The following is a 12,684-nucleotide window of genomic DNA, read 5'->3' as shown; positions in this document are numbered from 1 at the left end:
CACCATTTTATCATAGTCCCACGGGAGGCCCCTTAGCTGTAATATGGCGACAGCTAATTACAACTAAGGGGAGGGAGTGCTGAATTCTGAGTACTTAGTACCCTTGTTTTCAGTGTTACTTGTAAGGATACCTATGTTTACATTTGACAGCATTTGGTTTTCTGCTTGACAGGATCCAAAATCACCCCAGAGACAAATCACAGAGTGGCTGTGAGGGACTTTCTAGACTAGGTTAATTGAGGCAGGAGGACCCACCCTAACAGCTGGACTGAATAGAAAGGAGTGCTTTCCTGACTGTGGATAGAAAATGACCAGCCACCTAAAGCTTCTGCTACCTCGATTTCCCTGCCACAATGGACTGTGCCCTCAAACTGTGGGCTGAGATAGCCCCTGTCCTGAGTTGCTTGTAGTGAGGTATTTTGTCGCAGCAACAAAAAAGTAGCTATAAGGTCAGCTTTCCCTTGCTATGATAAAATACCTGGGATGTGAACCATGAAGAGAATAGGTTTGCTTGGGTCCCTGGTTTTGGACGTGCCAGTCTAAGACGAGCCCCCACGGCTCTGGGATGCCGGAGGGAGTTCTGTGTAGCTTTGGCAAGAAGCGTGTGGCTGACTTCTGCTGCTGCTGTAACTGGCAGATCTGGGGGGGTGGGGGAGCTCTTGGGATCTGAGCGGTATTCTAAAGTTTCAAGTCACACCAGACGTATTCATTACTTCTGAGTCACTGTGACCACAGTATCTGCCGGAAACATTTATTTTGGATCACAGTTTTGGGGGTTTCAGTCCATCACAGAGGGGTGACACGGTGGGGCAGCTCAAATTCATGCTGGTAGAAGCTCGTGTTGGTGGCTATTCACATCATGGTGCCCCGTGATGATATGACCTTCAAAGCCCTTGTCCCCAGTGACTGACTTCTGCCAGCTGGGTGCTACCTCGTAAACATTCCACAGCTTCCCATAGTGACAGCACCAGCTAGAGAACAAGTGTTCATAGCCGTAAGCCCATGGGAACACTTCTCATTCAAGCCATAACAGACTTGCCACAGTTGCTGTCATGACACCTCGGTCCGAAGCACAGTCAATAGCATCCTTCTCTGAGTCTCGTCTTCTTTGTTCACATGAATAGCTTACTCCCATGTCCCATCTGAAGGGACAGAGTGAGAACAAACACATGGCACCTTGTATGCATGCATGTTTTTTTTTTCTTTTTGGGGGTTTTTCGAGACAGGGTTTCTCTGTATTGCTTTGGAGGCTGTCCTGGACTCACTCTGTAGACCAGGCTGGTCTCGAACTCACAGAGATCCACCTGCCTCTGCCTCCCTAGTGCTGGGATTAAAGGCGTGCACCACCAACACCTGGCACATGCGTGTTTTTGATGGAGCAGGTTGTGTGACTTCCTGGGAACACAGGAGGCACCCTCAGCATTGTCACTCATAGTCTAGCTGGAGGAATGTGTTTCATAGATTACTCTACATTCTGCTAACAGATGTGAAGGAAAATTACATCTCTGAAATCACAATAGAAATGAGGTATGCTGCTTCCTCATGGGGGCAGAAGGTAGAATCTAGATGGGGTGAGATTACTCCTATTTAGCTCCCTGAGGCTGTCCAGATGTGGCCCAGTGGTGGTCCAGCATTCAGGGAGATGCACTCCCTCCTCCACACAGTTGTGAAGGGAGTGGACAGCTGCAGCATGAGAGCAGATGAGGTCCTTAGGGTAGCCAGTTCTACCTCGAGAAGAACAGCCTCTACACACAAACTCTACACATGCACACCCGAGTGTATATGACCAGGAGATAGACGCTCGGTGTCCTGGGATCTTTTTCAAATGATGGGAACTGTGTAAAGAAACAGTCCAATGGACTCTGCCATGAAGACAGGTGTAGCTACTGAATTGCCTCCAATACTCAGCAAGTTGTCTTGAATGGCTGGTGACTGCCCATGCACTCCCCATTAGATGGTTGCTCACTCACATCAAAGCCCGATTGCAGGGGCAGGTATGTTTGTGTGTCTGAGGTTAGACATGGGACTCACTTCACCCTCGCTTGGAGAAAGAAGTCTTTGCCCTCTGACACAAACAGATTTGTTCCTCTAGGACCTGAGCCAGACAAGCCTTCCAGTGGCCGAAATCTGGGGAGGAGGTAACAGGGGACCCCCTAACTCTGCAGGAAGTGAACTTCGGCAAGTGGTGGCTCTTCCTTCCTCACGTTAGTTTCCCCAGCCGACCATGGGGACTCATCTATACACATCCACAGGAGGACAGTTTGATTCCAGAGTCCATAAGTGTGGTTGACGGACTAGGTTTACCTAAAAGACCCTTTAAGAGAAAGCTCTTGAAACATGATTACAGAATTGAGACACCATCATTTAAAAGTGCCTGAGGCGGACTCCTTTGAAAATTGCTGCAGCTGAGGGACAGAGAAAGAGCCACACAGCCCTTGATTGTTGCTCTGTTCCCTCAGGACCCGTCCTCCCCTCCCCCTCCGTTTCTCATCTGATAAGAGAGTGGCAGTAAGACTCCTCATCTATCTTATGAAAATCTGATTTGGAATGGCTGTGATCAAAACCAGCTGGCTGTCACCAGCAGTGGCCTTGCGTGGAGGGAGCTGCTCGGAGGCGTTCCGTATGTGGGGTGTCATTGGTGGCATCGATCGAAGGAGAATTTTTTTAATAAATATATATAAGGAAAAACACAAAACCTAAGGATTTAGAATGAAAGCAGTGTAGTTTGTCTTGTTTTTTTTTCCCGGGGAACACGAAGAGGATGAAATAGAATCCGATATGCCTGGTTTCTAACACACTTCGCGTGGCCCTCTGCGATGGTGCTCTCACCGCCACGTTGACACCGTGTCACTCATGCTGGGCCTCAGTGAAGAGCTCCTCAGTCTCCGTTCCTTCGAGCCACTCATCCCTTCGTTGTGTTTAAAGCTCTTTCTTCTTCCTCGTCCTTAACTCGAGCCTACAGATAAAAGATGGGGAGAAGCGCCAGGAGGCGCTGAGGGAGCCTGCTCCTCATTTTCTTCGGCTGCCAGTCACCGGTGCAATGACGGTCCCTGGAGGCCACCCCAACATGTAACACGTAGGTCGTCTCAGAGTTGAGTCCCTGAAGACTCCTGGTTCTTTGCATCTGGAAATCCCCTTGAGCTTACTTGTCCCTCAAGAGGCCCGTCCTGGAATGGGTCCCAAGACTCAGCCTTGGTTGATGGTCCTGTGTGTGGTCATCACGGATTTCTGTAGAGCTTTAGGTAGGCTTGGGGGGAGAGGACCGCAGAGTGGGAGTACTGATGGAGAAATTCTATGGGAGAGCTCCTTCAGAGGCATGGCGACACCCCTCTGTGGGCAATAGTGGGGTCAGGCTTCTAGACACCACCCAGTGCCACGACTCATGTGAAGCTCTTACCAAGCCGCTTCCCTCCTGCCGATTCACCTAGAGCCCGGCACCGGGAGTGCATGGCCCATCTCAGGAGCCATGCATTTGTCTGGAGTGCCTTTTCTTTCTTTCTTTTTGACCTTCCTCCTCTCAAGGACTGGTCTGCCTCCCTGGCGGCACAGGAGAGTTTGGTTTTGCAGGAGCACATGGGGCTTCACTGTGTGGGGCGAAGCATCTGCTGTCTGTCTTCTACTGCGGGCTTCCTTGGGGAGCGGCCCGGGTGTGGCCCTCTCTCCAGCCACCATCATGCCTGCGATCAGTCCTGGTCTTCGGCTTTTGTAGTATGGCTTTCTGGCCACCATCGCCATTTCTGCCCTCTTCGTCTGCCGGTAATGAGGACAGCCCAGACCGCGTGTTAAGGGGTAGAAATCACAAGGGACAAGCCTTCAGACAGCAGGCCTGCAAGGGACCTGGAGACCTCATCCCCTGATTCGGGGAATACAGGAGACCACTCAGGACTCCTCCGAGACCTCTCTCCCTTGTTCCTTCGGGTGTTTGAAGCCTGTTGCCTCCTGCTTTCCCCTTCTCTTTTCACTTTTAAAAAATTCTCCATTTTTTCACTTAGAAAAAAATTATTTATACGATTGAGATCCACTAATTAAAGCCATTTTCTGGTATTTGGTTACTGGAGCGTTTGATGTCTCTCTGACAAGACCATGAAATGCACGGGGTGTCTACAGGGACAGAATTTGCTGAACACGGCTCTTTGTAAATGAGGGGACATAGTGTCGCAGCAGCTCATGAATATGAAACGCCCATGATGCCACCTCAGTGGACTTGGGAACACAGATGAATCCTGTCATGTGCTAAATGAGACCAATTTCTTTCACTTAACTTCATCTTCAATCAGACCTTCTTCCGTTTGCCTGCTTAAAATTCCCCATACGTGATGCAGAAGGTAACAGCATTCAGTAAAACAAAGTTTTCAGCTACCGAGAAAAGGCACAGTGCTCCCTGCCTTCAGGTCACCATCTCCAAAGAACACGGCCGTGGTTTCCCCTCACTTGCAAGTACTGGCTAGTGGCACAAATTCGGTGTGTTCAGACTGCTCTTACAGGGGCATCCTAAAGCCGTGTGCAGATTTCTTTCATGTGGATTGATTGTTGAACTTGGATATGAATGGTGAGTGTGAGTCCTGACAATCCATGAATGCCCCATGTGGCCAGGTCACAGGGTGGAAAAGAAGTTTGTGAGGAGATGAATATCCCAGTCAGTTAGCAGAGGAAGCACAGGAACAGATGTCATAAATGCCCTGCGGGACCTGGGGAGGTGAAGATGTCAAGACGAGAAAGTGCTGAAATAAATATAGAAGAGACGTTACGTTGTTATGTCCAAGCTATCTGGGCACATATAGGAGTCCCCAACCAAGAAAACCAGCAGAGGGCTGGGATGAAACTCAGCGGTGGAACGTTTGCCTTGAGTGTGCAAGGCTCAGGTTCAGTCCCCAGCGCCGTTAAAGGAAAAGTCAGGCCAGTAAACAAAAGAAAAGAAAGAACTTCTGAGTGAAGGCTCTCAGCCTGAGACATCGTCTTAGGGGAGCAGGGTACTTTGTTTCCTTTGGTGAAAAGCCTATGACTATTCGAGCTCTACTCGGAGCAAGGAGAGCCCACCTAAAACATTCCTTCTGCCGGCATGATGGTTAGGACCTGTATTCACAACACTTTGGGGATTGAAGTGGGAAGATTGCTGTGAATTTGGAGCCAGCTTGGACTGGAGGGAGACCCTGTCGCAAAAGGCCAGAGTCGAAGGTTGGGTGGTCATAGTCTGTGCAAACAGCTGGATGGGGGCAGAAGCTGCCACAATATGTGCTGTAGACATCAGAGCCGCCTCACCTCAAGCAGCAGTAAGTAGAGCAGGATCTCCCTGGGAACAGGCAGCTAGTGTCTGGGTATAACGTCACTATCCGTGTTGCAGAATGTTGGAGGGTAAAAGGCGGCTTCTCACGTCTTTGAAACCAGTTGTAATTGATGTGCTTGTGTGATGTACATTTTTTTTTGGCACTATTTATCTATGTATTTATGTTTAGACTCAGACCTAGGGCCTTGTACATGCTTGGCAGGACTCTTCCAACCAAATCACATCTGTAGCCCCACACTTAACCAGTTCAGTGATCTTAGCTGCTTGGCTGGGCCTAGGAGGTAGCATCAGTAGGCTTTGGTATTGATTTTTTTGGGGGGGGCGGTGATCTTCCTTTGTGAAGCAGGCTCTCAGAGCTGCTGTCATATACACTCAAAAGCCTCTGTGAGGAGCTTCCAGAATACAGAGGTTGGTGGAGAACAGTGTGACCTAGCCTCAGGATGGAGCCAGGTGGTCCATAGTGGGCCCAAATGAACAACTCTTCTTTTGCCCCTTTGTTCCCCCCTCATCCATTGTTTCCCAGCAGGCTTTGCAGTTTACAAACAAGGCAAAGCCTTTGCTATGAAATTTTGAGATCCAGGAAGTGTCCAAGGGTCAGTCTTGGTTGGCCTGAAGAGCAAATCCTGCTGCAGCAGCTCGAGCCTCAGTGGAACCCACCCTGTAGTTGGAAGAATGTAAAGGAGATTGACTGAGTCCTTCTGTGTGCTTGACTGCTTTTGAGGGGCATCTGTTGATTCTGCTCAGCCCTTCTTTATTTTGCTGCTATTTATTTGGGGACATGTCTTTGACCTCAGCTGGTTTACCACCACGAGGGTGGGGGCACAGGGTAAATTCCACTTACTCTACTTCCTGCAGACCACCGTGAGGTCTGTCCGAGGTCACGAATGAATTATGCAAGGACAAAAACCTGAGGCCTTTAATTCTGCCTGTGGGGTTCAGGGCTGATCACAAAGGCCGGGCTGTGCCTCTCCCCTATTCCCTTGGTGTGTTTCTCAGCTGCTCTGTCCCCAACTCCAGCAGACTTCCCTTAAATCCTCACCCCACGCCCCATATTCTAAACCAGATCCTTCCTGGACTGGGTTACATGCATCATGGTACTTTCATGTAGTAGAATATGACATGACTGTTTGAAAGAGTATGACACACCTGTATGTCCAGAAGACAGAAATTGCAGCACTTTTAAAGGACAGATGTGGCCGGGCGTTGGTGGCACACACCTTTAATCCCAGCACTCGGGAGGCAGAGGCAGGTGGATCTCTGTGAGTTCGAGGCCAGCCTGGTCTACAGAGAGAGTTCCAGGACAGCCTCCAAAACAATACAGAGAAACCCTGTCTCAAAAAAACAAAAACAAAACAAACAAAAACAAAACAAAAGGACAGATGTGCTGTGGTGTGCTCCAGGGCCCCATAAATCCATATAAAGGTGAAGTGGTTATCTCTGAGGAAAGGACTTGGGCTTGCAGAAGGAAGCTAAACTTTCCATGCTACACTTCACTATACCATTCTAATTCATTGCACTTACAATGTGACTTTCACTTTACTTTAGAAAAAAAAATAGCTGTTAGGTTTCCCTGTTGTTTTCTCACGGATAAAGTCGGTTTCCTTCCTAGCATGTGTTCTTATTTGTGAGCAGGATATTTGTTTCCGTTTATTATGTTTGTCTGACTGGTCTTCACGAGGACTAGGCTCTGCCTGCCTTGTGTGCTTCCCCTGGCACGGCACCTTTCGTATAGTGGGTTCTTGAGTTGATGATGGGTGGTGGATGGGCAGATAGATGGGTGACCAGGCTGGACAAACGAGAGGACAATACTTCCCAGTTTGACTGAACCAGGCACCGTGCGGGGCAGAGAAGCAGCCTGTGCAGCTTACTGAGGTAGCTGACGTAGGCAGGGAGGGCGTGTGCAGGGCAAGGAGAGAGGTCATAGTATCCTGACCTGGGGCTGTGACGTGGACACTGGGGGCAGGGAGTCTCCACTGTGATCCAAGCCAGGAGGTGAGGGATGAGTCCTTCCCCTCTCCTCCCCCTTCTCCCGGCTGTTGAAGATACCCAGCTCCCTTCCCCAGTTTAGTGAGACATGGGGGGGGGGTGTCACCAGGTTCTCTGGTCCAGCAACACTTTTGCCATTCTGTACACTGTACACTGTAGCAAGTCAGGCACTTGAGTGGGGACTAAGCTTATTTAGATCCGGGAACCCAGGGAAGCCATCTTACTGTTGGAAGTCTCTTGGCCTTCCCCTGTAGGCAGGTGTCTTGGGGGCGAGATGCTTACATTAGAAAAGGAAACTTCCCGGTGTGAGAGAGCCTCGGAGGAGACAGAAGCCTGCTTCTGTCGCTTGTTTTAAGGGCATCATCTCACACAGGCTATTTAGTCCTTCACCTCCAAGCTCATCTCTGAAAACGATTGTGGCCGGCAGGGTTGACTGAGGAAGTGACACAGGGCCACAGCCTCTCTCCATGCTCCGTGTTACAGCAGTTCCCAATGGAGTAGTAGTGCTTAGCATTTCAGATCATTGCATTTGATATTCACAGTGACCAAAGAGCCAGGAGCAGTGATGACATTCATTTGTAGATGAAGAAACTGAGGCACAGAGGGCATACGTGTGCAGGGGAGCCTGGATTCACACTCCCGACTCCAGGACCTGTGCTCCTGACTCTGGAGAGGAATTCTGCACACCTGCTCTGCTTACCTCATCACCACTGTCCCTGCTTTTCAGGGAAGAGTGGAGGAAGGAGGAAAGGACATAGTATGTGGAATTACTGGCTCTTAGAAACAGTGGTATCTTGGCTGGGGTATATCAGTGGGAGAGGACTTTCCTGACACACACGCCCTGGGCTGTGGCCTCAGTTCTGCAGAAAAGGATGAAATGGAAACTTCTCAACAGAACTAAACTGACTCCCTTCCTCCCTGTTCTCTATTAGAACGGTGTGTTCTGAAAGTCCAAATTATGCCCCATGTGTGCCAGAGAGCGCATGTGTGTTTGTGTATGTGAGGGTGCATATGCACCCTCCTTTATTACTCTCCATGTTTTTGAGACAGTTTCCCCCTGATTGGCTAAGCTAGGTGGCCAGTGAGCTCCAAGGCTCTGGCTGTTCCTCCCCCAGCACTTGGGTTACAGGTTACATTGCCACACCCAGCTTTCTCCTGGGTGCTGGGGATCCGAACTCAGGTCCTCCTGCATGCAGAGCAAGCAGTCTATCCACTGAGCCACCTCCCCAGCCCTGAAGAAGCATGTTTCCAAAGTTTGTATTCTTTCTCCCTTTCTCCCTGCTCTCCCTCCCCCCCCCCCCCTCTAGCTTTGGTCATGCTATATGTGACAGAGGGGTCAGGCTGGGGGAAGGGAAGAAAAGAAAGTAAAAACTGATTTCCCAGAGCATCCTCTGAACACATAAGCAAGCTCTTGTCTGCGACTGTAAATCCAAACTCTAAAATTTTGAAGTTCTTTGAAGTTTGCCCAAAACCTGCTCCACGGCCACCTGTTCCACTGGGAGTGGGGAATTGGATGGCCTGCCTGCTGCAATAGCTCAAGCTGTCACTGCACCGGAATGTTCCAGCTTGTCTTGGCCTGGCTGTCATGGCTGGCTCTGTCTCACTCAGGCGGTTCACGGGTTCTACTGGGCACCAGGCTTCCAATTAGAGAGAAGTCCCACTGTGTGGCCAACCTCGCCAGTGCCACTCTGAGCGGCCTTTTGCCAAGGCCTGTGCTGACCTCTGATCTATCGCAGATGGGCAGGCCCCACGCTCCCCGGTGCACATTTGGAGGAGGGAAGTGAGGCCCACCAGGAAAGCCCACGGGAGTGACAGTGAGCGCTCAGCAGAAGTGCAATTCCTCCGAGCTTGGGGAGGCTGGGCTGAGTTGACAGAGTCCAAATGCTGGAGTTGTGGAGGGAAAGGGGACTTGGGGAAGACCCCGTCCTGAGCCCTACTCAGCATGGGCCGTTTCTCAGCAACTCCTGAATATTCATCTCAGGCTGGACTCCACAGCCGAGGAGAGCCAACAGCGAGCGCTGACTGGCTCGCTCGAAAACTGTCACTCTGTGGATGGCACAGGGCACAGCCAGCTTCTCTGTCCCTCTGCCGGACTGCGCAGCCTCATAGCCGGGGAGCCCCACCCTCATGCCGTACTGATTGTGGGAGAGGAAAAAGAAAGCCAGCTTTCTATTCATAGTAGAAATGAAATCTTAGGGGTTCCGAGTCTTGCGCTTTTAACAGGACAGGGAGATAGGATCCAAGCTCAGAAGGGTCCCCTTTAGATACAGGGCTTGCTGACTGTGTCCCGTTATTTGGGGACTGGTGTGTGTGTCTCTTGTTCAATTCCTGTTGTCACTTTCTTCTTTCTAGCCCTCTTCACAGTTCCCCTTCTCTGCCTGTCTCCTCTCTCTTCTCTTCTGCGTCTCCCCCGTCCCTGGCTCACTCTCCATTTCTGGGCACGGTGAGTCCGTAAGTCTGCAGTTGGAAGTAGTAATAGAGACATTACGTACTCTGGCTTAGCTTGACTAGAACAACCACACGTCTAAATAATGAATAGGCTGGAAGTGGCAGGAGTCTCCCCAGCCATTCATGGACTTTGTGCCTCTTTTGGAAATAAAATTGCATCCAGCCCGTGGAAGCCCTAGCCTCCCTCCAGGATGTTTTTCTTTGTTGTCTGTCTGCAGTTGGTTTAGAGTCCCAAGACTGCCTCACCCCGCATGGCCTCTCTTCTTGCTCCACCATTTTTCTCTTTGCCCTGATTGAGTAAAACAAAACCCCTAACCAAGCCAGTGGAAGTCTTTTGGAGGAAATGGGTCTATCTCTATGGATACTTTTTTGGCAACTTATGCAGGTTACCCAAATGGAGTGACAGGCCTGTCTCTTGGTTTTCCTGTTTGTGGTCTTTTATCTTCGTGTGTGTGTGTGTGTGCGTGTGTGTGTGTGTGTGTGTGTGTGTGTGTGTGTGTGTGTGTGTGTGTGTGTGTGTGTGTAATGTAATATATCTGGAGAGTTAAGAGGGAGAACTTGCAAAGATAGCAAGAAAAAGTGGGACCACAAAGCCAGTGTCACAGTAGGCCTGGAAAATGGCAACCCTGATCTCTGATGGTGTCAGGAGCCAAGTTCTGTGACTGGAGTTAAGTGTCCTCAGAGGCAAGCAGCTGGGATCCTGCCTGAGACAGCTGCTCTCTGGAGCTAGTGCATGTGTAGCTCATGAATGTGCGTCACTTCTGCTTGTGAGCCGCATGCCGTCCTTTCTGTCTCTGACTGTGCCCAGACCCTGGTTCTGCTCTCCTCTACCCTCATAGAAGGCTTCTCCCAGGGCTGAGCGTTTCTTCTCATTCTTTACATTTCACCATGGAGATCCACCGCAACGCCCCTTCCCTGGTGACTACATCAGAGTCGCTGTAACTCAAGGTGAAACACGGGTGCCAGAGTCCATCAGGAGGGGCTCCTTCCATGCGCTCTGGGATAAGGCCTGTGCCTCCATGTGTGACTCTGTCCGAGTGTCTGAAACCACAGCCTACGTGGCAGGGCTGGAGTGGAAGCTGACCAAGCGGTCAGCGGGCAGTAGACGAGCCCTGTTCATGTGGTGGACGGTAGCAGCAGCTCCTCTCCTTGCAGATATCCCCGTGATCCCAGATCTGGAAGATGTGCAGGAGGAAGACTTCGTGCTGCAGGTGGCGTCCCCTCCGAGGTTGGTAACGCTAGGCGTGAAGTTGGTGAGGAAACCCGGGCCATATACTTTGACACACTCCAAATGCCGTCTGCAGTGGGCCTTACTGGCCTTTCTGGCAAGGGGCTCCATTCTATTGTCAAACTCTGCTAGGACAGTTTGTCTGCACACAAGATTCTAGAGGTGGTAACCCAGGAGCTCTCCTAGAACCAGGACTGCCTGTGAGTCTTTCACTCCCTTCCCTCCAGCATCCAGGTAAACAGAGTGATGACCTACCGCGATCTGGACAATGACCTCATGAAGTACTCAGCCTTTCAGACTTTGGTGAGTGGACCCACTCCTGCCCAGAGGGGCCAGCTGCAGGGGATCTCCAAGGGGAAAGTTCTCAGTTCCTCTAGAGATATGCACACTTCCTCTACATGCCAGGGCTGCCTAGAAATGCTGGAGGTGACATCCTCGACCATCTCACAGCATACCCAGACCCTCCATGGGTCACAGATTCCTGTCCAGACTCCCAGCTGCTCTCTGGCCACACCATGGCCACCTGGTGGTCATCCCATTGCTGTCTGTCCTTGTGGAATGTTCTGTCCTCTTGGTGTTGCTTTTCCCCAGCGAAGCCAGTGTGGGAGATGCCACAACCTTCCCTCCTTTCCCAGGGCCCATGCCATTCCCTCGGGGTTTTTGTGGTTTGATCACGCCTTTTCTGGGGTCTTAGTTTGGGGGTTCATCGCACACAAGCTCCTCTCCTTAGTTGTAAAAGTAATGCTGAAGCCCCAAGGATGCAGCCTGGCTTTTTGCACATTCGCAGGATGGAGAAATTGACCTGAAGCTCCTCACCAAAGTGCTGGCACCAGAGCATGAAGTTCGAGAGGTACAGTACTCATCCCTGCCCTGAGCCTCAACGCTCCTCCCGTCAGGGAGCCCCCAACGTAGCCTGTACCTTCCTGGACCTGGGTAGGGTGGGAGGTTGGCCACTGACTGCAGTCTTCATCTTGGCAGGATGACGTGGGCTGGGACTGGGACCATCTGTACACTGAGGTGTCATCAGAGCTCCTCACGGAGTGGGACCTGCTGCGGGCAGAGAAGGAGGACCCTGTGGGACCACCCAGGTACACCTGACCCAGCATCATCACTGCATTTGAATAACATACAAGAAGTCTAAAACCAAGGCAGCTTGCAAGCAGCTTCAATTTTTATACTGAATATTTTGAAATAAAATATTTATTTTCAGTAGACCACATTGGATCACTCCAATTCAATAAATGGCTTTATTCTGTGAGCATTTCTTCCATTCTGTCCAGTACCCTGATGGACTCATGATTGATGAAAGGCAATTTTTTTCTTTCTTTCTTTTTTATCGTTGTTTTTGTTGTTGCTATTTGCCCAGACTCCCTGTGAACTTCTGATTCTCCAACCTCTGTCCCCCAAATGCTGGAATTACAGACATGATACCGTGTATAGCAGGAAGGTGACTTTTAAACAATCAGATAAGAACTCTAAACACTCTACATAGTTGAAGAGCATGAAGGAAAGTTTAAGAGGGAGGGAGGGAGGGAGGGAGGATGGGTGGATGGATGGATGGATGGATGGATGGATGGATGGATGGATGGATGGATGGATGGCTGTCCCTGGAAGCAGTTGCCACTTCTCAGGAGGCCTCAGCAGCTGCCTGAAGGATGGCACCTAGAGACTGCTTCTGTGAGTTCTAGGGGCGTGGCCCTTTGGGACCATCGCGGGCACTCCCCCCCCTGAGCAGCAA

At 50.5% G+C, this 12,684-nt stretch overlaps 1 protein-coding gene across 2 annotated transcripts in view; it reads left to right on the top strand.

The window, feature by feature from the left end:
• Ift43 (intraflagellar transport 43) overlaps window positions 1–12,204 on the top strand; it is a 75,700-nt gene extending 63,496 nt beyond the window's left edge. For both annotated transcript variants that reach the window (XM_040742711.1, XM_040742713.1), the window contains exons 6-9: window positions 10,874–10,946; window positions 11,174–11,249; window positions 11,734–11,796; window positions 11,925–12,204. In XM_040742711.1, coding sequence (XP_040598645.1) covers window positions 10,874–10,946; window positions 11,174–11,249; window positions 11,734–11,796; window positions 11,925–12,044 — 332 coding nt within the window. In that variant the 3' untranslated portion in view covers window positions 12,045–12,204. The remainder of the gene's footprint in view (window positions 1–10,873; window positions 10,947–11,173; window positions 11,250–11,733; window positions 11,797–11,924) is intronic.
• Window positions 12,205–12,684: the final 480 nt, after the last annotated feature.

This window comes from Mesocricetus auratus, unplaced genomic scaffold (genome assembly GCF_017639785.1).
Source record: "Mesocricetus auratus isolate SY011 unplaced genomic scaffold, BCM_Maur_2.0 Super-Scaffold_15014, whole genome shotgun sequence".
Taxonomy (NCBI): Eukaryota; Metazoa; Chordata; class Mammalia; order Rodentia; family Cricetidae; genus Mesocricetus; species Mesocricetus auratus.
Note: the sequence above shows the minus strand (reverse complement) of the source record. Positions and strands in the feature narration are given on the sequence as shown.